We start from the raw sequence: 23,604 nt of genomic DNA, 5'->3' as shown, positions 1-23,604 counted from the left end.
TTAGTCTCTTCTCAGAACATTTGATGAACATCATTTCTGTATCTATAAGGGATTGGGGAATACTTGCCACTATATTTTAATGCCAATCACTTAAATAGAATACAAAATGAATTCCTATGAATATTCTAATGCATATATGCAGGAGGGGTCCCAGACTATATGCAAACATCATTGATTAATATTTTCACCACTGCAAGTTGCCTTCCCACAAAGCTTCCCCACAACTAGAAAGGAAAAAATACAGAAGGTATAGATGTGAGAAAGTCAAAACAATTTGGGCAGCATTGTTCCAGAGATGTTTAACAGTGGCAAAAATATCAAGGAAAGGGCCATATAAATGGAGTGATATGAACTGTCCATCTCCTGATCCCTCACTGTACAACTATTCTTACTCAGTCTTTAAGCTTTAAGGTAAGTGGAAGACAGGAGTTACAGAATTCTGAAGGACTGCTTGATTGTGCAATTACCTTTCAGGTGGAGAGCTTCTCCTTATTTTGCTTAAAGGAAAACTTTGGGACTTGGGGGTCTGTAAAATATCTTGGTTGGATTAATATTTGAGAAAATCATTGCTTTAGATGAGTTTTTTAAATAGCTACAGGCCAATTGGCTTATGGAAAAAAAGAAAATGAATGTCAGGTGGGTTAAAAAAAACAGGCAAACACTAGCGTATACTACTGGCAGATGGGTGCCAACTGGCTCAGTCTTAGTACTTCTTTTCAGAGTTCCCTTCCCTTCCCTTTGCCACCCTCTCCAACCAGTCTTCTTTCGAAGCTCAAGGTTTTAGGCAATGGTCAAGCTCCATAGCATAAGAATTGGTGTTCCTCATGATGCTTTCCACCAACATGACTGGCTTGGGGTTTCTTCCAGCAAAGCAAGAGAGCCAGGTGCAAATCAACATGGCTGCAGCTGCTCCACCTCCAGCACAGTAATAGGCCCAGCCAAGGCGACAGGTACCTGTGGAAACAGAGACAGAGACATAAGGCTTGGGTTGTCTTCTTCTCATGCATTCTCCTTGGTAACAAACTATAGAAATGATCCTTGAAAGTATAGTCTTCATAGATTCTCTTTAGAATATAGTTAGGGTGAGAACAGGAAATAGTGAATGCAACTGGGTTTCCCATTTCCTCTTTTCCTTCTTTGCTTACTACAGGTTTCTTCTTTAGCAAGAGACTGCAAGATTTTATTTTCCTTTTAGAGGGTTAAACTGGGGGTGGTTTGGTGATGATAGTGTGGCAATGCTGCTAATGACAATGATTATGCTAAGCTGTTTACACATATATCTCCTTGACCATCACAGTGAATGTATGATATAGGAACTCTTATTATTTGTGCTTTACAAAAGATGAGGCAAGCAAGGCACATATTCAGCTAACTGTAAAAATATCTCTCAACTAGAAAGTAGCAGTCAGGATATGAGCCATGGTGCATGATGACTCCATGTTTTCATACCTTTGTGAAGAGTACTGGGGATTGAGCTCTGGGGTACTCTACCACATCTCCAGTCCTTTTTATTTTTTCATTTTTAGACGGTCCTGCTAGGTTGCCATGAGCTTGCAATTCTCCTGCCAAAGTCTCTTGAGTAGCTGTGATTACAACCATGTGCTGCCACACCCAGCAAAAACTCCACACTTTTAACCTCAGTGATATACCTTTGCACATGGGCTGCTTTCAAAGAGCCATATGCTGAGTAATCAAGAGTTTTGACAGACAAAATCAAATCCCTTGTTTCTTTCTACATGTCTGTCACCTAATTTAGCCTTTCAACACTTGGGAGGGGAGGTATACATTGGAACCAAAGCCAAGCTTCTAAGAGAGAGTTTTGATTTGAAGAGTAATGGGAAAGGGCATCTGCTCACATAAGTCCACCTCACCAGCTGCCATCTTATCAGAGGTAGATTCCTTTGTTTGAAGGATTTGTGTTTTTTTTTCAGCAATCTTACAAAAAATGTTGAAGTTCAGAGAATATTGAAGTTATTATTTTATGAAGTATCAGAGTAACTAACTGCTAAAATAAAGTGCATAAGCAAACAGTACTCCAGAAATTTGGTAAGTGCCCAATTATAAAATTTCAGAGAGGTCCTAAGAAGTAGGCAGCAACCTTCTCACAGTCTCACAGAAAGCTACATCTGACTACACTCAGTTGAGGATGGCAAGACTGAGATTTATGACAATTTATTTTTAAAGGTTAAGTTCAACCAAATAAGCAATTATTTCTGTTCTCATTGTACCCAGTGAACCTTAATTTTTCTCATTTTAATTGACTAGTTGATTTGTCATAGAAAGACTCTGAGATGGCCCCAAGTGAGGCTGTTTTGCTTTTCCATTCATGTCGATCTAATTTATCACAAATCTCCCACCTCAGAAATAGTCTTTGTACCACACCAAGTCACCACTCATACTGTCTCTTCTGCCAGAAACACCTTCTCTCCTTATTCACTAATCCATATCTTTTATAGAACACTGTTTAATAATTGGCATTTGCTGGAAGCCTTCCCTGATTTATTTCAGTGTGCTCAAGTCACCTCAACCAAGGAGCTGTCTAGGAATCTGTCCATATACCTCATACATAGCTGTGAAGCAAAACATTAGGAGGAATATTCAGATTTCACATATTTTCATCTGTCATTTCCCCCATTCCAGATTGTTTCTTTTCTTGATAATGCTTCATGTGCTTTCCCCCAGTGGGTATAATTTAATATGTGCAATCTAGCCTAACAGTACTTTGAAGCTGGATATTCTTGCATATTAGACTTTAAATATCCAAAACTCTGGTTTAAATTTTGAATTAAAGTTGTGAAACCAGTTAAGTAGCATTCTATTTGTTTCTAGAATGTGCCATGGACCTTTCCACCATAAGGCCTATTCACATTATCTTTCATCTGTAAAATGCTTACTGAATGTCCACATGTATACCTATACTTCCCATCACTGTCTTTGCTTAGTCATTCTTTTTTTAAAAAAATATTTTTAGTTGTAGATGGACATAATACCTTTATTTTGTTTATTTGTTTGTATGTGGTGCTGAGGATCGAACCCAGTGCCTCACACATGCTGGGTAAGTGCTTTACCACTGAACTACAAACCCCAGCCCCTAGTCAATTATTCTTAAGAGCTCAGAACAATCATTAATTTCTCTGTGAAACCTTTTCTGACTTCCCTAAGTAAAATTACTTCATCAGAGGCTCTTATAGGATCATTATCCTCATATCTGTACTAGAACATGTCCATTAACCTCTCCTATGAAAGTGTAAAGGGTTAGTCTTTCTGAGGAGATAGTACTTTACCAATAGACCTAGATAGTCATACAACTTCCCTAAATTCCTGTGGCCCCACTCAAAATCATGGTGAAAATTCAATAACTATGAAAATACCCCAGAGAAAGGACAGATTTAAAAGAGCAGCCTCCTTTGAGAAAGGAATCTAACTATCTCCAAAGTGGCCTCAATATGAACATGGTAGACTCTGAGAAGAGTAGACTGAAGAATACCATATTGAAGTCATCAGCCAATAGATCTGCATCCTCCTTCTTATGCATCTCTCCCTAAACACACACACACACACACACACACACACTACATGTTTTTGTAAAATGGCTATGGGATTCACAGAGTGAAAACTCTGGAGATTTACAAACCCTTAATTTCTGTCATCATTGGAAGACTGTAGACTGTATTGTATTCCCTTTACAGACTGGAATGAGGCTTAAGAATAGCTCTAGGAAATTTCTCAGAAGCAGAAGAGGTAAAAGCAGGGATCCAGATTACTCCCAATCCAGTGGTTTGCCCCCTACTGGTTTTCTCATCCTCCCAACAAACATTTTTCTCCTACTGGACCTTTGATCTGTATGCTCTACAGAGGAAGCTCCTAAATCAATTTATATAGACCTTCTTGGGCTTCCCTATAGCCCCTCCCACCCAAACCCATTCTTATATTACAGAGTAGGCAGGAGCTACCTCTGAGATAAGCTCATTGTCAAGCAATTTCCTCCTCCTCAACACATTCCCAATGTAGTCTAGACAAGGCATTGGGAATCACATTTTGTTTCTCACTTGCCTTTAAGGTCATCCCCTCATTAGAGTAGCAGGGGCATTTCTAGTAGGTACATGCATCATGGGACCAGGGAAAGACTTATTTTTCTAAATGAAAGGAATGAGTGCCATAGCATGCCATTATCCCAAAGCTCTAGGCAGGAAGAAAATGACAGAGTGGACAATTCTTAAGTAAAAAGCTGGATAAAAAAGGCCTCAGTAAACTAAATCAGCTACCACTACACTATGAGCCAACACCAAAGTGCTCCCATTGCTACCCCAAGTGCATACTGAATTTTCTCTCACAGACACACCTGTTAGGCCTCTCAATAGCATCTAAGCTCCAGCATGCTTCCATCCTGGAAGCTAACAAGAAATAGAAGAAATATATTTTTTGTCCCACTCTCTCCTCATAATACTACCTGTTATCTGCTTAAGGGAACAGAGAAGTGACATCATTTGCTTTGCAAAAAGGGGGAAAAAAGTAAAATCAGATGTTTAAAGAACTATCTTTCCACTTGTCAGTATTTAGCTACTCCACAGAAAGCTTGGACACTCATCTCATGGCCCACAGAAGAATCTATCTATGGAAAGATGAAAATACAGGAGCAGTGGCAAAGAACTGCTACTCTTTGTCTCTAATGGTGCTTTAGGAAATGCCAGCAAAGTATTGTTGATCTTTATATTCTTCTGAGAAATAGTTATTGAGGGACTGCTATGTGCCAAGAATTTTGAACACACAATCTCATTTGATTCTCATGAGTGTCATAATTATTTCCATATATGGTGGTGGGATGTGAGTTTCAGAAAGGAAACTTGTAAGTGTCAAAAAGGAAACTTATTACTTAAAAGTGTCAGAGTTTAGTTTTGAAGGCCAGGCTTCATTTGAAGCTTTGACTTTTGTCAAAGCTCAAATATCAATGCTATCCATTTCAATAATGTCAGAACAAAGTGAAGGACACAAATTATGATAGTCTACGTTTTTATGGGAAAGTACAATGCCTTCAACCAATAACATCACATTTCTGGGTCTGTTTCCTTTTCTTTAAATGGGAGAAATTTTACTGAAGAAATTCTAAAAGCCCATTCCAATTCAATTTTTCCATTGTACTATAAATATAAGTGCTTTAAGATACATATGAGAAAAGATTATAAGAATACTGAGAAAAAGAGAACTTATTTGTAGATAGGAGAATTCAGGCTCAGATAAGGCTTTATAGAGGAGACAACATTTAAACTTAGCTTTAAAAGTGGGAAGTGGGCATCTCAGACAGAGGGAGTGGTTAGTGTGAGGGAAGTTATATGAGTAAGAAAGCAGATGACAGGTTTCAGAAGCAGCATATCATTCAGAATTGTTTTAGTAAAGAAGCAATGGTTGGCAAATAATAAACCACGTCTACATCAGAGAGGTTCATAAATTTGCCATCTTTCTCACAAGCAACAGGAAACAATAGAATGTTCCTGACCAAGAGATGATTTGATAGAGCAAGTTTTCTCCACCTTGACACTATTGACATTTCAGACACTGAGCCACATCTCCAGCCGTTTTTAAGTATTTTATTTAAACATAGAGTCTCACTGAGTTGCTTGGTGTCTAGCTAAGCTGCTGAGTCTGGCTTTGAACTCATGATCCTCCTGTCTCAGCCTCCTGAGCTGCTGGGATTATAGGTGTGAGCCATCACACCTGGCTCAGACTGAAGAATTCTTGGTTGGGGCGGGGAGGGGGACTTATTTGAAGGAGTTACCCTGTGCAATGTGGTACCCTGGATTCTACCTGCTGGATGCCCACAGAAAATTCTTCCCCTTCTGGAAAATGATAAAGTGATAAAGTGATTGGGGGTGTAGTACAATAATAGAGTGCTTACCTAAGCATGCATGAGGCCCTGGCCCTGGGTTCCATCCCCTACACCACAAATAAGTGAATAAACAAATAACTTTTTTTAAAAAAGAAGACAATTTAATAAAGAAAAGAAAAAAGTATTGACATCATTGCCAAATGTCCCTGGGGGAGGAGGATGTTTCTTCCCTTGAGAAATACCCTGTTAGAGGCATAATTTGGGAAGGTTAAACCTGAAAGCCCTGTGTAAAAGATTGGAAAACAGAGAGTTAACCAGAAGCCAAGAACACTGCTGCACATCCAACAATACATAAAACCGTTCCCTACAACAAAGAAAGATACAGCCAAAAATGTCAATATTGTGCAGGTTGAGCAACTCTCCTCTAGGCAAACACTAGATATTTACACATTAAATTCCCTTCAAAATGAACCTTGACCACTGAAAGATTAGTCCAACAGAATGGAATGTCCTCAGTTAAGAATGGCCATGCATGGTTCCTTTCTGACCTGGGAAGCAGACCAGGACTGAAGCCTGATTGGCCTTGAGCTTTTGTGAAAAACTATAGAAGTTCAAGGAGAGAGATCTACATAGTACTGAGGAGGAAGTTCTGGTTTCCTGGGAGTCAGGATATGGACTCTTTTTAACACCACTGAGTCTAAACTCACTCACCCTGAAAATGGTGGGGGAGGGGGCGGTGGTGGTAATTAAATATGTGCCCAAAGACCGGCCAGTAGGACCAGATGAATTCTTGAAATACCTTGAGAAACAGCCAGACTCATTGCTACCTTGCCTTTGGATTGAAGGCACAGTCTCTGGACTTCCACTCTAGACTTGTTCAAGGGCCTGTGTCCTCAGAAAATACTGCAGTGAGCTGACATCAGACTGTGGTTTTCTCTACATCCACGTCTGGATATCTGTGAAGCAAATGACTGGGTGACAAGACAGGGAGAAAAGAGTCTAACTGCAAATTAGCTTTATGCAAAGTTTCTGGATGAGTCCTGAGATAAGCCTGTTCCTTTCCATGTGCTTCTGTATCGTTTCTAACACCCTATCTGTGAGTCACTCTATTCCAGTGTTGAATTTGCTGTGACAGGATTCTTCATAAAAGTTATTAAATCATCATTCAGCAGTGGGCCTGACATTTAAATCAAGACATGTTGCTTTTCTTCCAAGTTGCAAATCAAATTGGTTTGGAGTTTGACTCTGTTTCCTTTGATTCAGCATTAGGTTATATTATTATAACTCTACTGTTTAGAGAAAAATTGTCACTGGTTGTCACTTCAACTGACCACTTTGCATATAACCCCAGTCCTGTAAACTTTAAGGGCCCACTCTCTAGTCAGCTGTCAACTTTTCCTGATAAGTTAGCCCCAAACTAATGCTTGTGGTTGGACCTAGCATTGATGTGGGCATCAGAGCTGAAAGCACAATCAGAGTCTGACAGACAGGCTTCACCTTCATTCAGAATACCAGATTAGAAGCCAAGAATGCTGGAGAACTAAACAAAAGCAAAGGGGTCCTCCTTGGAAGAAGAGGGAAGCAATGTTGAATATGAAAGCCATACAAAAAGAATGAGATAAGTCTATCTTCTGAGTTTCTTGAAACTTCTCTTTTAGATAATCATATGATGGAACCTGAAACCCCTGAAAAGTTGGAGGAAGAGTTAGGGAGGCAGAAATACAGCAGCAAAAAATGACAATTAACACCACCCATACTGACTGGGACTAGATGTGATATAATGAAACTGTCAGATATGTGAAGGCCCATTGGACACAGGTGTTGCCAACAGTCAAGTTCTAAGAGCTACAACTCTTAGAAAACCATGCTTGTAATCAAGGATCAGTGGTAAGAATCTCTGAATATTGGTGCATTAGGACACAGGCTGCTGAGGGGGGGGATAAAAATTATAAAGGAACTTGGAGCTTCAGAGTTGGAGAAAGAATAAAGCTGTTTGGAGAATATGAATGGTTCTAGGGTGTAGAAAGGTGTCTATATTTCTCTGCAAGGGTGAGATCCAAGTTCTAGAAATTCTTGGAGTCAAGGGGAATAAGTTTCATGTATCATGCAAAAAAAATCATATTAACATTAACATATTTTTGGCATCTCATGTACTCCAATAACCAGAAAGTTGGCAAAATGTGCTCTGATCTTATAAAGGCAATATAAGGCAAGGAGTGACCCTAAGAGTATAAGAGAACCTATGAGAACCTACATATCATTCTCAACCTCACCTTCCAGATATGCAGAGATGTTTGTTTGGGAGCCATCCGCGGTAGCCTTCACAGTTTTCTCCATATCAAACCAGGCTGTCTATACTGGCTCTTAAAGTAAGACCCTCAGCTACAATGACATACCAAGGAATACTTTAGAATTTAATGGAGTAGAGAGTAAAGGTAAGAAGTAGAGATCAAAGAACAAAAGGAGACTAATGGAGGGTCAATGGGATACACAAAAGAATATTAGAAGTTGTTGTGGTTTGGATATGAAGTATCCCCCCAGAATTCATGCATTGATTGCTTGATTTCCAAAACAACAATGTTCAGAGGTGGGAATTCTGGAAAGTAATTTGATCATGAGGGCTCTGACCTCATCAGTGGATTAATCCATTAAGTAATTCATAGCTGAATAGATTTGGGGGAGATGTTAGAAACTGTAAGAGGAAGAATCTAGTTGGGAGTGAGTCCTTGGGGACATGCCCTTGGATATTATATCTTTTCCTCCTGATCCTCTCTCTCTCTGCTCCCCTGCTGCAGTAAATTGGGAAGCTTACATCTCTCATGTCCTTCCACCATGATGCTCTTTCTTACCACAGGCCCAAAATAATGGAGCAAACTGACAATGGACTGAAACCTCTGAAACTGTGAGCCAAAATAAATCTTTCTTCCTATAAGTTGATTTTTCTTGGGGATAAAATGCTAACACAGCACACTAAGATCATGATATATGTGAACTGAGAAGTGGGGGGACCAAACCTCTTCCTAGTGGGGGTATTGTTTTGTTCAATGTAAATTCAGCTCAGGTGAGCTAACTGATCTTCCTATCACTGTGGCACCATTTAAATTCATAAAACTAGGCTACAATACATCTCCTAAACTGCTACTTGGAATGTATGGTGGGGGATGAGGGAGAGAGGGGATTACTATTTGCTGATTTGGCATATTTTTGCCACAGGGATCTGAATTTTATGACGATAGAAGCAGCAGGGTTTGGGAAGAAGCTGGTGGTCCCTTCTGTTCAGAGATGACTTTAGACTTTAGGGTCTCCATAGGCAGCAACATAAAAACATTTATAATGAAGCCAAGCTAAATGAGCAGAGAACTTTCTCTACTAGGTTCCAGCAAACAGATGAATAATCTTCAAAGATAAAGCAAAGCCAACGAATTCAAAAGCAATTGCCAAACACCCTACCACCCCCACCACAGTCCCCAGTAAAAAGACAGCCAAAGCTATGAGAACAGCTCTCTTCTCACACCCCAGCCTGGGTGTGAGTGTCACCAGCAGCCCAGATTGGAGGCCCAGAACCTAGTGAATATTCCAGAAGCCTGCCAGGATCCCTTGGCAGAGATGAAGGAAAAAATAATTCTGAAAACTTCAGTTTTTCAGGTAAACACGTTATTGCTAGGAGGCACTGGTGCTTTAACCCTGTCAGATCTGTTACAGACGTAGGATATTCTGGGTTCCCAACTTCATCTGGGTCCCACCCAATGCTCTGAGGGTAATAGAAGACAATGGCACTTTCTAGAAGTCAGATGTGTGAAGAGTGAAAGGTCAAGTCCTCATGACAGAGATACCTTTATTTTTTCTGAGTTTATCTCTCATGCACAGTTCTGCCAAGTAAACTGAGTCCTTCTATTGAAAACTTCCCTGTCACTATTGAGTATTTGCTTCTGAGTTCTCCTCAGGTTTTGCCTATATTTCCTCTTTATTTCATCTCCTGTATAGCTATCCTGTTTTAGGTACTTTAAAATGTCTCAGGCCAATTTAAATTATACTTCTTGGTCTTTCTCCAGATTGACCCCACCTACCCATGGAAAAACTTGCATGTTACCCTGTGTTGACCTTTCTACAACCCATCAGTCATACCTGAATTAGCTTCTCAAAAAGCTATTTTGAGTTAGCTTTTTGTGATCCTCCTGCCTCAGCCTCCCCAGTTGTTGAGATTATAAAAAGCTATTTTGAGAAGCTAATTCAGGCATGACACTCTCCCCAAGGAGACAGATTAAAAAAAAAACAGCTAGGGCTGGAGCTGCAGCTCAGTGGTAGAGCACTTGCCAAGCATGTAGGAGCCACTGGGTTCAATTCTCAGCACCACATATAAACAAATAAAGTAAGGATCCATTGACAATTAACAAAATATTTTTTAAGAGAGAGAGAGAGAGAGAGAGAATTTTAATATTTATTTTTTAGTTCTCGGTAGACACATCATCTTTGTTTGTATGTGGTGCTGAGGATCGAACCTGGGCCGCACGCATATCAGGTGAGTGCGCTACCACTTGAGCCACATCCCCAGCCCCTGAAAAAATATTTTTAAAAAACATCAGCTAACCATATACTGGACCTCTCTGATTCAGCATGAGCTCTCTAGGGCACTTGACTTCTAAGAAATTGGTCCCTCTCCTCTAACATCTGCCCGATAGCTCCCTGCTTAAATCTACTTGAACTTTCTCAGCACCACTTGAACTGGAACAGAGTAGCTAATATCAATCAAATGCTTCTACGTGTCAAGCAGTGTAGTAAGCACTTTTTGGTTTTGGCACTGGAGATTGAACCCAGAGGCACTTAACCACTGAGCCACATGTCCAGCCCTTTTTAGTTTTTATTTGGGGACAGTGTCTCACTAAGTTGCTTAAGGCTTCACTAAGTTGCTGAGGCTGGTCTTGAACTTGTGATCTTCCTGCCTCAGCCTCCCCAATTGCTGGGATTACAGGTATGTGTACTCCCTAGCAAAGAAATTGGATGGAATGGGAGTTAGGTAAAGGGAGTGATATGCAACATTTGGGGGAATATGAAGAGAAAGGAAGTCAAGGACTATTTCCAATAATCCAGATAAGAACTTATAGTAAGGGGAAAAAGAGTCTAGAGTCTTTCTTGTGTGTCATACCATTTCAACAGTATTCACTCCTTTTGATGAAGAAGTAAATTTGGATTGACATCTTTATGGTTGAATTTGTTAGATAGCTATAAAAATGTCTCCTCAAATAAACTACAAGCTCCTTGAAGATTATATCCTTGAATTCTTTGCATTTTTACAGTGCCTCACTCAGCATCTTGTATACAGTGAATAACCAGAATATGCTAATTGAGTGACTGTTATTCATTTTGACATAATCCTTAAACTCTTAAGAATGCTGGAAGGCCAGACTCAGCAAGCTGACCTACTTCAAGACTCAAGAGTGAGTGCTCCCTCATTCCAGCCATTGACTTAGCCCTATCTCAGGAATTCCAGCATTAAGCATTAACTATTTCTATCCATTCTCCCTCAGCCATCAGATATATACCATAGCAACTTATCCTGGATCCCAGGTCTCTGATTAATAAGACATACCACAAATAATACCATCTATGAATATAGTACCTTGCAATTCGCAAGGTACTTTTACCAACCATTATCTCAGTCCTCTTTCATTTGTTTAATTCATTTAAGTCCCAACTAGAAGCAAGAAGATTATCTACAGGAAAGAACTGAGCCACCAGATGAAGTGTCCAACCAAGGTCCCCACTGAATGAGAGAGTATAGAGCTTTGACCTAGGCCTCTATGAGCTTCAGAAGTCAGTGTGGTACCAAGAAAAAAGCCTGGGATGAGACTTCCAGGGAACTGTATTTGAAACCATGTCCTGCCACTTATAAACTGAACCTTGGGGCAAGTCATTTAATCTTTCTTAGTTCCAGCTCCTCCATAAGTAAAATGGAAATGATGCCACTTAATAGTTCAGAGGATCAAATAAGATGACACATATAAAACACTTAGCAAAGAACTAGAACAATGAATAGTTCTCAGCTTCTCTTTCTCTCAGCTACACACTGTCAACTGGTCTATCAGTTCCTAAAAATGTGTGGGAGAGCTTTAAGATATAGATTCCTCACTGGGTGTGGTGGAGCAGGCCTGTAATTCCAGAGACTCTGGAGGCTGAGGACAGAGGATTACAAATGTGAAGCCAGCCTTTACAACTTAGTTAGGTCCTGTCTCAAAATTTTTTAAAAAGGCCTGGGGATGTGGTTCAGCCATTAAGAGCCCCTGAGTTCAATCTCTGGTACCAAATACACACACACACACACACACACACAGAGATTCCTAGCATTTGCTCCATATGTGCAGGATTCATATTTGTGGGAAAAGGGCCTAAATGATTCTTATGCACAGCCCACACTAGTTGAGCTTTTAGAGAAAAATCCACAGGGAATCAACATATATAGACTATTCTAATAGACTCTACACGGTACTTGACACAGTGCTATGGACTTTCCCTTGGGAGATAGCTTTTAAATGTTTCTCACCATTTGTCACAATTCACCTGGATGGGGCTTGATGACAATGGCTTGAAAATTTTTTAATTATGATACAGAACACAGACATAACATTATATTTACTCCTATAACTCTAAGCAGGGAATTGCTGCTAGGATTATAATTGTCCCTGGTTTTCCTCCTTGCCCCTGTCTTGAAACCCATCAGATGTGTTAATAAACTTTCTGGATTAGTCTGATCTATCATAACAACCATAGTAATAGCAGTTACTCTTTGTGCTTATTGGGTGCAGGTCAATCCTCACCTCCAGACCTCTGTACTACAGTATTAGCATCCCCATTAGAATAGGATCTGCTCCTTGAGAGCATTATGTAAAGTGAAATAATCCAAACCCACAAAGTCAAGACTCACATGTTTTTTCTTCTATGTAGAAGTTAGAGAGGAAAAAGGAAAAGAAAGTTCGGGAAGATCTCATGAAAATCAAAGAGAGATCAGGAAAGTAGAAAAAAGATACAGGGGAAGAGAGAGCGAAGGGAAGGGGATAACACTGGATAATGATTTTGACCAAATTTAATGGTGTTACAGTGTGTGCATGTTCAAAAATGTAATAACAAAATCCACTATTATGTATCATTTTAATGTGCCAATAAAAATATGAAAATAAAAAATAAATATTTTTCTGCTTTTGAACAAATGCTTAAGATACAATTTCATCCTATAGGGGAAAGGAGAAATTAACTCACAATAAATGGTGAAGGAAGGAAAGGAAACCAACAGTAAGGAAGGTTTACAGAAGGAACTCCAGTGGAAGACATGGAAGCAAAGAAATTGTGATTCACATGAGAGTCAGAAGCAGAACTGAGAAACCAGCAGAGAACCAAATAAATTTGCCTGACTTTACCGCCATCGTGTGGTGATCTGATGTATAGACAACCACTTCACAGTTGTGTATTCATTATTTCAATTAGTGAGCTTACCGTGCCTTCTGTAGACACTGGGGAAATAAAGCCAAGTAAAGCAGAGGACCTGCCTTTGAGGACTTTGTAAGAGCCCTGTCTCCCTCTGGAGTCACCAAGCTGTAAGGCATTTTAGCGATCAACACCCTTTTCTCATGCAGACTATTTCAGGAAAGAGAGAAATGTGCATAACATTATTATAATTTTTTCTATTCAAAATGAAAATAGCTTCATGTACCCTGGGAGGTAAACAGTCTCATTACTTTAACCATCTCACTATTTTGAATAGAGAAGATGATCCGTGAGAAAATCTAACAGATTAACTTGCAAATCTCTTACTCCTTACACATGTAGAACACTGATTTCATGAAGTCCTTTTTTGTATACTTTTCCATTATTTCCTACCCAAAACAGTTTCTGGAGGTAGGTAATAACATTTTCACATTAGTCATGAGGAAGTAGGTATAAAAAGTGAAATAAATGTCTGTATCCAAACAGTAAGAGAGCAACAGAACCATCCTACAAGTTGACTATTCCGTCTAAGAGTGCCAAGAGTATGCCAGAGATATAGTCAATTTAGTTTGCTCCCTGACTCACTGATTCCTTCCTGCCTCCTCTAGCTTATCCCAGCTTCTCCTCTGGATAGAGACTAAAAAATCAAGCAACCCTTGAGCCATGAATTTTCCAGAATTATCAGAGTGTTCTAGTAGATGCTAACACAAAAAAAAAATGAATTGCTTTGGACAATCCCCTTGGGCAAACCTTGACTCCTATTTGATGAATGATTCTTAACATCTCCTTTCCTTTAAGAAGCTATCTTAGACAGATCAGTTCATTCATTTACATGGTATGTATCTAATGTGTATAATATAATGTTTTGATATTTCTATAGTGAAGTGACTACTACAGTCAAATTAACATATCCATTTCCTAGTGTATATGTGCTTTCATGTGCCTATATGTAAACATGCATGTTAAAAAAGCACTTGAAATCTACTTTTCTGCTTTATAAGAACAAAACAGATAAATATGAAACTAAATTGAAAGCTTTGCCCTAAAGGGTAGGCAGCTCACAACAGGGAGCTGGGTAAGATATCTATGCCTCTGGTTACTCATCCACCTGGTCCAATGCTTTCTACTGTAAAAACAGGGAAACCAAAGATGACTGACAAAGTGATGTGCCCAAGCAAGCTTAGGAAAATTAAAACCCAGGTGTCCTGTTACCCTGGCCAGGCCTGTTTCTAGTACACTCTGCTGCCCCTCTGTGGACATGAAAATATATTAAGCTTGCCTCACTGTGCTCTGGTGAACACAAGAAAACATTCTGTCCATAAAGAAGGAAACTGACAAAAAAGGAAAGGTAACAGGAAATGCCTGGAAACTGAACCCACAAAGGCCAAATCTAGAGTCACTGCAAAAGGCTTTGAACTGGCAAGAGTGAAAGGAAACAATGGGAGGGCAAAGGAAAAGAGCCTCAGGGAGAGGAAACACAGGGAGCACACACATGGCCTTTGGGTAGCCTCTATTGCAAGCCTTTGCCAAGTTTCGTGGGTTCCTCCCAGATCCCTCATTCCCTCTCAGATACCAAGCCTGGGGCAACCCTTCAAAGAGGGTCTGGACAACTGGCCTGACTACCTGCTGATAACAAGTTACCCTTAATGCAGCCTGTTGTGCTTTGTATGTATCTATTACTTCACTTAATCATCTCAATAATCCCATGGGGAGAAATAATATTACTGATCCTCAGCAAGGGAGACATAGAGGTTAAAGAGCATACCAAGGTTTACACAAGTAGTAATTGGCAGGGAACAAATTTTGAACACAGGTCTTTCTACTATTAATCTGTGTTTTTATCCTTCATGCAATTTAGACTGGCTTCTTGCTGCAATAGGTCCTTTTTCTGAAAATGAAAGTACTGAGATGTTTTCATTTAGAAAACTGGTTATCAGGAGAAAAAATGATAACAGACAGCAACTATTGACTGGTTATTTTGTACCAAACACTGTATTGAGTGTGTTTAATTCATTATCTCATTTTATCATCTCAACAACCCTATGAGGTGGTAACAAGCTCACAGTGCTGAATAATTTGACCCAGGTCACTGATCTGAGGATATAGTCATGCTAAAGCCCACTCCTACCACAGTGCAATCTATACCCAGCCCTCCTCCAAGAGGTTTTTTCCCCCCTGGCTTCCACTACTTTTGATGACAATTAGAGGCTTGCTGAAGGATGGCTAGGAGGTGGAGTTAAATGCATCAATTTCACATTGGACTTAATCAGCTTTGATCTTTCATTTGCTTGAGAAAATCAAGGTATGGGGAAAGCATTTTACTTGACAGGGCTATGGCTGGGAGCCCTTGCCTGACTTTTTCCTTCTTTTTTTTTTTTTCTTTTAGTGGAATCAGGATCTCACTATGTTGCTTACAGTCTCACTAAATTGCTAAGAGTAGTTTTGAACCTGCAATCCTCCTGCCTCAGCCTTGGAGCTGCTGGGATCACAGGCATGCGCTACCGTGCCCAGCTGTCTTTCTCCTTCTTAATGAATGGGTGATTCACTAAACAAACAAATATCAGATTGCCATGGAGCAGCACTCATAGTGTTCATAAGCATCAGGAAGCTAGTCTCAGATCACTAGTTGTGTGGCCTTGGGAAAGTCACTACTCCTTATTGGGCCTCAATAGCTATAATGGAAGCCACTAATAGATATGGATGGTGCCTCCCATTGTAGGTTTTAGGGCAAGCTTGTGATTAATGTTTGTTAATTTTTTGTTTTAAATATTTGATTGTTAGTCTCCTCTTTAATGGAGAAAAGAAGAAAAGCTGTCAGTTTCATAAACTGTTAACTGAATACCTGGTGAGTGAGAGAGAAAGTCAGTTAAGTAATTTCAGGGCAGGTACCTTGAAGTACTGGGACAGTAATAAGACTAGAACACATGAGAATAAATCTGTGCTCTCAAACTTTTGGTAGGCAAGGAGTTTGGGGCTTCCTTTTGCAGTTGTAAGGTTTTGTCTTCAGAACTTTGTTTTCCCCATCCCTCCTCCAATCATTCATCCTCCCACCCCCCAAACACACATGATCTCTTTCTCTCAGGAAGGAGGAAAGATAAGGAGTACATACATAAGAAGTAGACATTCCAGAAGATCAGAAAGAGGTCCCAGGTAGACTGAATATTATTTTAGAATATATAAAACACAAACATTTTTCTCTTTCCTCTGCTATCAGGTTTGGCAGGACAATTAAGACACCTTTATTAGTACAAGTCAAATATAGAAGCACTTTAAAATTTCCCATATATATCTATTTCACTGGAAACCTCTTCCAGAATGCCATCAAGTTTAGCCACCAGTATATTTAGTTTTACTCCACTTTTGTACTAAAAAATTGACAGGGAACTGAGGGTGAAGATGGGCTTGGGGAGACAGGATGCAAAGCTGGGTATTTTCTATGGTATTTCAGACACTTGTTTCTTAAAACCAAAGTGTATCTTTTAAAAAAATTCTCAAATGACTTAAGATATACCCTCATCAACAAAGGGGAAAAACAGTCCTGTAGCTCATATGGGACAGTGAAATAGGAGATTGGCTCCATTCACAGTCCTGCCTTTAATTTGCTGTGTGACCTTACATAAATTACTTTGTCTCTCCATGTCTCAGTTTCCTCATCATAAGAACAGAATTTTACCATCAACCATGCATGAATTTTTGAGAAACACATTAGATTATATTTATGAGAACATTTTCTAAATATGGTTCTTTAATAGATGATACAGACCTTACCTAAGAAGTGCTATTGATAACACAATGGTTGTATAAGCTTGCTTGAAAACAGATATGTCTCATTACAAGTATTTACTCCTTTGAATTCTCAATGAGGCCTACTTGGTTGTCCGCTGTCCACAGGTCATTTGATATAAAGGAATTCTCTCATAGTTTATTAACTTAAAAGGATTTTTTTAAAGTATCATCAAAGCTGAATAGGTATATTACAAATTCAGTTGAGTTCTCTGTTCAAGGCTCTTACTTGGAGTTCTCACATTTCTTTATAACAAAAGAAAACTTCCTTTACCTTATACCTTCTCTTGCTCAAGGATCTTGATTTTGTATCCATCTCTACTACAGGATCACTCCCATTAGCATTCAAACATTTTGGCCATTTTAGTAAAAACTCCTTTTCATCTCACTGTTTTTCTGCCCTCCTTCACAATGAAAATATTTCTTTCTTTCTTTCTTTTTTTTCCCCTTTTTGGTGCTGAGAATCAAACCCAGGGCCTCATGCATGCTAGACAACTGGTCTAACACTCAGCTACACCCTCAACCAGACAGCAAAACTTTTTGAAAGAATCGTCTACACCTGCTACCTTCATTTACCTCATCTCACATTATCTCCATTATCGAAACCTGTAAAATGGCTCTTCTAGGTCACCTTTGTGTGGACAACTCCAGGGGGCACTTCTCTATCCTCATCTAGCAACTTGTAGTAGCATAAACATAATTGGCTACACCCTCTTTGACATACTTTCTTTCTCAGCTTCTGTGACCTCACATCTTTTTCTTTTCATTTGTTCTAATTAGACACACATGATAGTAGACTGCATTTTGACACTTTGTACACAATGGAGCACTACTTCTCTTTCCTCTGACTGAAGATGGTGCAGTCACACCAGGAAATCATACGGGTATAGGGTAATAATGTCCATCTCATTCCACCATCCTTCCCATCCCTACAGCCCTATCCCTCCCCTTACTCCCCTCTGACAACCCAAAGCTCCTCCATTTCTCCCCACACACACAAACACACATATTATAGCTCAGTGTCCACTTATCAGAGAAAACATTCGGCCTTTGGTTTGGGGGTTTGGCTTATTTCCCTTAGCATGATATTCTCCAGTTGCACCCACTTACCTGAAAATGATTTTCTTTTTATGTCTCTCCAGAAACTCCTGAGTATCCTTAGTGGAAACCTCTACAGAGGAGCAGAGAAGCTAAGGGCACAGACTCTCAAGTCATGCTGTCTACTATGGTAGTCACTAGTCACACCAGGGCTCTTACATTTAAATTTTTTTAAAAAAATAAGTTAAATAAATTATATATTTATTTAACCAAGTTAAAATTCATAATTCAGTCCCTCAGCCATCATCTACATTTCTATTGTTCAACAACAACATGTGCCTAGCAACACATTGGCCAGCAAGTCACAGAACATTTCCAACAATGCCGAGACTTCTGTGGAATGGTGCTGTCTCAGTCAGACTTTTAGGATTAGAACCTCAGCTCTACCATTCCACCAGCTGAATGAACTTAGACAAATCGCTTAAACTCTCTTGACTTTGATTTTACTTTCTGTAAAATGAGACTGCTGTGATTTGAATATGGTTTGTTCTCCAAAGGGTTCATATGCTAGAAGCTTATCCCCAGTGTGGCAGTGTTGAGGTGGTAGAACCTTCAATAAAGTGAGGCTTTGTGGAAGGTCATTAGGTCATGAGGCTCCACTCTGAGGAATGGACTAGTGCTGTTTCACAGGATAGTCTCAGGTCTCCCAATAACGGATTAGCTCCCAAAAGAGCAAGTTGTTATAAAAGAGCAAGTCTGACTCCTTCCAACTCTTGCTTTCTGTTTACATGCATGACCCCACATAACATAACCAATTCTCTTTCTACTTTCTCCATCATGTTGTGATACAGACACTGACACTGTGCTGTTTAAACTTTCCAGCCACCAGAATTATGACCAAGTAAATCTCTACTTTATACGTTACCCAACACCAGGTATTTTGTTATCACAACACAAAAGGAACTAAGACAGAGGCTAATGATACTTCCTTTGTAGGTTGTTGCTAAGATATGATGACTTCTTGTATATATAGTGAGTGCCATATAGGAGTTTGATATCATTGCCCAATTTTCACATGTTGGGAATTTCCTGTGACTTGGACTGATCTTTCTTCTATTCTCACTTAAATCATTTCCCTAGCTAAAATCCTCTGGACCTCTCTATAAAGTAATCTTCTTCATCATAAGGTAAAGATAACAGCAACTGTTTTACTAGGTTCCTGTGAAGATTAAATGAGATGATACATTCAAAATACTTGAAAAATGCCTGATGAACATTATAATTATCACAGTCATTTATTCCCATAACTTTTTAAGTATCCTCTATGTAATAAGGACTCCAAATTTCCTTGGGACTCTTCAGTGAGTTCCAGACTGCTTGCTTGACCTCCACTTGGATTCCTCCAACAGATATCTGAAAAAAACCTATCTAAACTAAGTTTCCTTCTTTCTCTTCCCATTCCCAGCCACAGTTGCTTCTCCTCTAGTCTTATTTCTTGATATCTCTTCTCTTACCCTCATTAGCTTATCACCTTCTCTAATTGATTACACTTTTACAATATATAGTTGTCCCTTGGTATCCACAGGGGATTGGTTCCAGCAACCCCCTACCCACATGTACCAAAATCCACAGATGCTCAAATCCCTTACATAAAATGTCAGTATTTGCATACAACTTGTGAACATCCTCCTGTATATTTTAAATCACCTGTAGATTACTTATGATACCTAATACAACGTAAATGCTATGTAAAGGGTTGTATTATTTGAGGAATGATGACAAGAAAAATGTTTGTACATGTTCAGGACAGGTGAATTTTTCCCCCAAAATGTTTTCAATCCATGGTTCATTGAACGCACAAATGTAAAATATTTGGATGTGGAACCCGTGGATGTGGAGGGTCAACAGTATTTTGAATCAGTCTACTTTACTCAATTCCACTGCCCCCTGTACCTTCATCATCTCTATGCCTAGCCCATAGCTCTAGCCTCCTTCTGCCTTCTATTTCCACTCTTTCCACTACTCCCATAGTTCCCACTACTTCACAATCCTAACAGAGGAATTTCTCTAAATTATAAATTATATTCCAAATACATTAGTATGAATTAGACATAACTTTCCTATGTTCATATATGAATACAAAGTCAGTGAAACTCTATATCATGTGCACCCACAAGAATGGTTAGTTACACTCCATGTATGTATAATATGTCAAAATACACTCTGCTGTCATGTATACCTAAAAAGGACAAATAAAAAAGAATAAAATAAATGTGATGCTTGGATTTTAGAATTCTGATCAATTTAATTGAAAGAAAAATCATATCCTATCTCTGTCCTTCTTAAAATCCAATGGCTTCCCATTGTAGTTAGGATAAAATACAAACCCACGTAAATTTTAGCTGCTGCCTCTGCCTCTGAGAACATCACTCTTCTCCAGTGACACTGGCCTTACAGTTCCCCAACACAAAAAGTGCTGACCAACTTTAGGGCCTTGAAAGCACATTGGCTACTTTGTGTGGAACTCTCTTCTTCTTGCACTTCTGGTTAAGGCTATCTACACTTTAGGTTTCTTTTACAACTCACCTTCTTACAATTTTCCCCCAACTTAAGTTAGATGCTCCTCTATTATTCTCTCTCACATAACTCCATCTTTTCCTTCACAGCACTTATCAACATTGTAATTAGGAAACATGAGAAAAACCACCGTTTTGTTAACCATTGTGGTCCCTGTCTCTTCTACCTGAGTAGGAGCACCTGCCTGAGTTAGGAAACTCAGACTGTATGATTGTAACAAGTATTTTCCAGACCTCCGTTTTCTTGTCTTTAAACTGAGGAGGTTGGACCAAATTTATTCATTCAATAAATATTGCTTGAATATTAAGAATGGATAGATGAAGTCTCTGCCAGCATAGAGCTTTAGGGAGATGGGCAATCAAATAATCAAACCAAAGAGTTGCAAATTGTGATTAGTGCTACAAAGGAAACCAAAAAGACGCTGTGATAGAAAAATATGGTGGCAGGAGGAGCTTTGGGTTTGTGATATTAAAGAGGAAGAGTGATAAGGAACCAGTAAAATCCTAAATAATAACTAAGATCCACTTTATTCAGACATTCTATTTAGACATGTGTAGCTAAATATGCCAAGCAATAAAAAGGATGGAGTCAACTCATTTAAAATGACACCATTAATTTGTACTTTCAGTACAGGTATATGAGGATTTTATTCTTCTTTGCAGGATAAAACAAGTAGATACAACCAAACTCATAAAGTTGTTTCAAGAATAAAATATGATAACAAATATAAAGTTCAGTGAATAATCACCATATTGAGTATATACATTTAAGACCTGCATAATAATAGAAAGGAGATCATTACAGTAGAGTAAGCAAATCAGGGGGAGGCAAGAGAGGGGAAAGAGGACTAGGGAATAAGATTGATCAAATTATGCTATGTGTATATTTGAATATGGCATAATGAATCCAACTATTATGTATAATTCACAAAAGATCTATAAATTCAAGACAATAATTATCTCTGTTGGAAAGGCAGGGAGATATAATTTGGGCAGTAAATACAAAGGGATTCAATCATATTAGTAAGGTATTAATTCTTAATTTACCAACTGAGTGACATTAAGTAGCTACCTAATTAATGATAGGCACATGAATGTTCATTGTATTAATTTTATCTTTAAAAATATTGTTCAATAATTTTAAAGTAATTAACATGATTCCTATAAGTGAGTGATTAATAAATGATAGAAGTTATTAATGCATAAGGATCATGGCACCTAAGTAATGGTTAAGAGCTAGGCTATGGAGACTCCTGAACTTGTGTTCAAATCCTAATTCTGTCAAGTTCAAACCCTGTGCCCATGGACAAGTTAATAACCACCTTCTCAAGATCTTTGTTCCTTATTTCCTCTCTTCCTGTCATTAAGGCTTAAGTGATATAATGCATGGAATATAGCAAATGCTCAAAAACATCTTGATTATTATTGTTAATATGTTTATTCCTTTCTATCTCAGGTACAGAAAAAAAAAGAATGAAGAGAATAAAGTAGTTCTCTCATTTTCTGGCCCCTCCTTTTGCATTATTCCTTATGTACATGAAGGAAGATGACAAATACCCAAATATCCTCTTAACAAGAAGCAGTGTGGGGTGCTCTGATTGTTATCCTGTCTGAGAGTTGTGGACGAGTTACTAGGAAGGATTCTGACTTCAAGAAAATGCATGCTAACTAAATCAAATCTCAGAAACATTCTGTTCAGTGTCCCCAGGATTCAAAATTAAAGTAGACCCAGAAAAAATGGATGAAAGTTAAAAAATGTTTAAGAATTGTAATTGTAAATTGGACAGTTACCTTTTAAGCTGCTTTAATTGAATATATTATTTGAAATGACCAATGAAAAGGATATGATAATTATTGAAATGGAGATTAAAACAAGATACCAAAGTGAAAAAAATTAAAAAATGTTGCTTATCCCCCAAATCAAATAGTCTGAGGGACAATGGGCAATCTCACACTGGTGGTTGGAGAATAACTTGGTATAATCTCTTTGGAAGGCAATTCATTCATAGTAACCTTTGGAAATTTAAAATATATGTAACTGTTAACCCAATAATTTTACTCCTAGGGACTTATCCAGATATACTAGTATGCTAAGACATACACATAAGGTGTTTTACTGAAATATGTTTTGGAAAAGCCAATAACTGGAAGCAGCCTAAATGTGCATAAATAGAAGAGTGGTTTAAATTTATATAATTCAGTTATTCAACAAATATTCAGTGCCTACTACTTGGTACTGTTCAAGCAGGCACTAGGAAGACAGCAGTAAACAGACAAAAATCCCTGCCCTCATGAAGCATATGCTATCTCTAAAATGCAAAAATGTAGCATGCTTAAAATATAGCAGGAAGATCCATATATAGCTCTTCAAGAGATATGGGTAAATGAAAAACTCAAAGTGCATAACAGTATAGATAGCTACGTAGCTAGATATTTAGGTGGGTATTATGATCCCTGTTGGAACCTCATACAACATGAATATGACCCCTTCAAACTGGAGGATGTAGGAAGCCTTATCAGAGTGTTTAGTGAGCTTTTCTGTCAATGTGATCAAAATACCTGAGAAGAATAACTTGAAGGGGCTGGGGATGTAGCTCAGTGATAGAGCGCTTGCCTCACATGTGGAAGGCACTGGGTTCGATCCTCTGCACCACATAAAAATAAAATAAAGGTATTGTGTCCATCTACAACTAAAATAAATTAAATTAAAGAATAACTTGAAGGATGTAAAGTTAATTTTTGTCTCATGGTTTCAGAGGTCTCAGTCCATATATGGCCAACTTCATTTCTCTGGGCGTAAGGTGAGGCAAAACATGATGGGGGAAGAGTGTGGTGGAAGGAATCTGCTCCCCTCATGGCAGCCAGGAAGTAGAGAGAGGGATGGCGGGGGGAAGAGGCCATGAGGGA

The 23,604-nt window shown here is 38.8% G+C and overlaps 1 protein-coding gene across 1 annotated transcript in view; it reads right to left on the bottom strand.

The window, feature by feature from the left end:
- Window positions 1-772: 772 nt before the first annotated feature.
- The window catches only part of Lhfpl1 (LHFPL tetraspan subfamily member 1), a 44,478-nt gene continuing 21,646 nt past the window's right edge, over window positions 773-23,604 (bottom strand). The window contains exon 3 of the mRNA XM_026396803.2: window positions 773-954. Coding sequence (XP_026252588.2) covers window positions 773-954 — 182 coding nt within the window. The remainder of the gene's footprint in view (window positions 955-23,604) is intronic.

This window comes from Urocitellus parryii, chromosome X (assembly GCF_045843805.1).
Source record: "Urocitellus parryii isolate mUroPar1 chromosome X, mUroPar1.hap1, whole genome shotgun sequence".
In the NCBI taxonomy this organism is placed as follows: Eukaryota; Metazoa; Chordata; class Mammalia; order Rodentia; family Sciuridae; genus Urocitellus; species Urocitellus parryii.
Note: the sequence above shows the minus strand (reverse complement) of the source record. Positions and strands in the feature narration are given on the sequence as shown.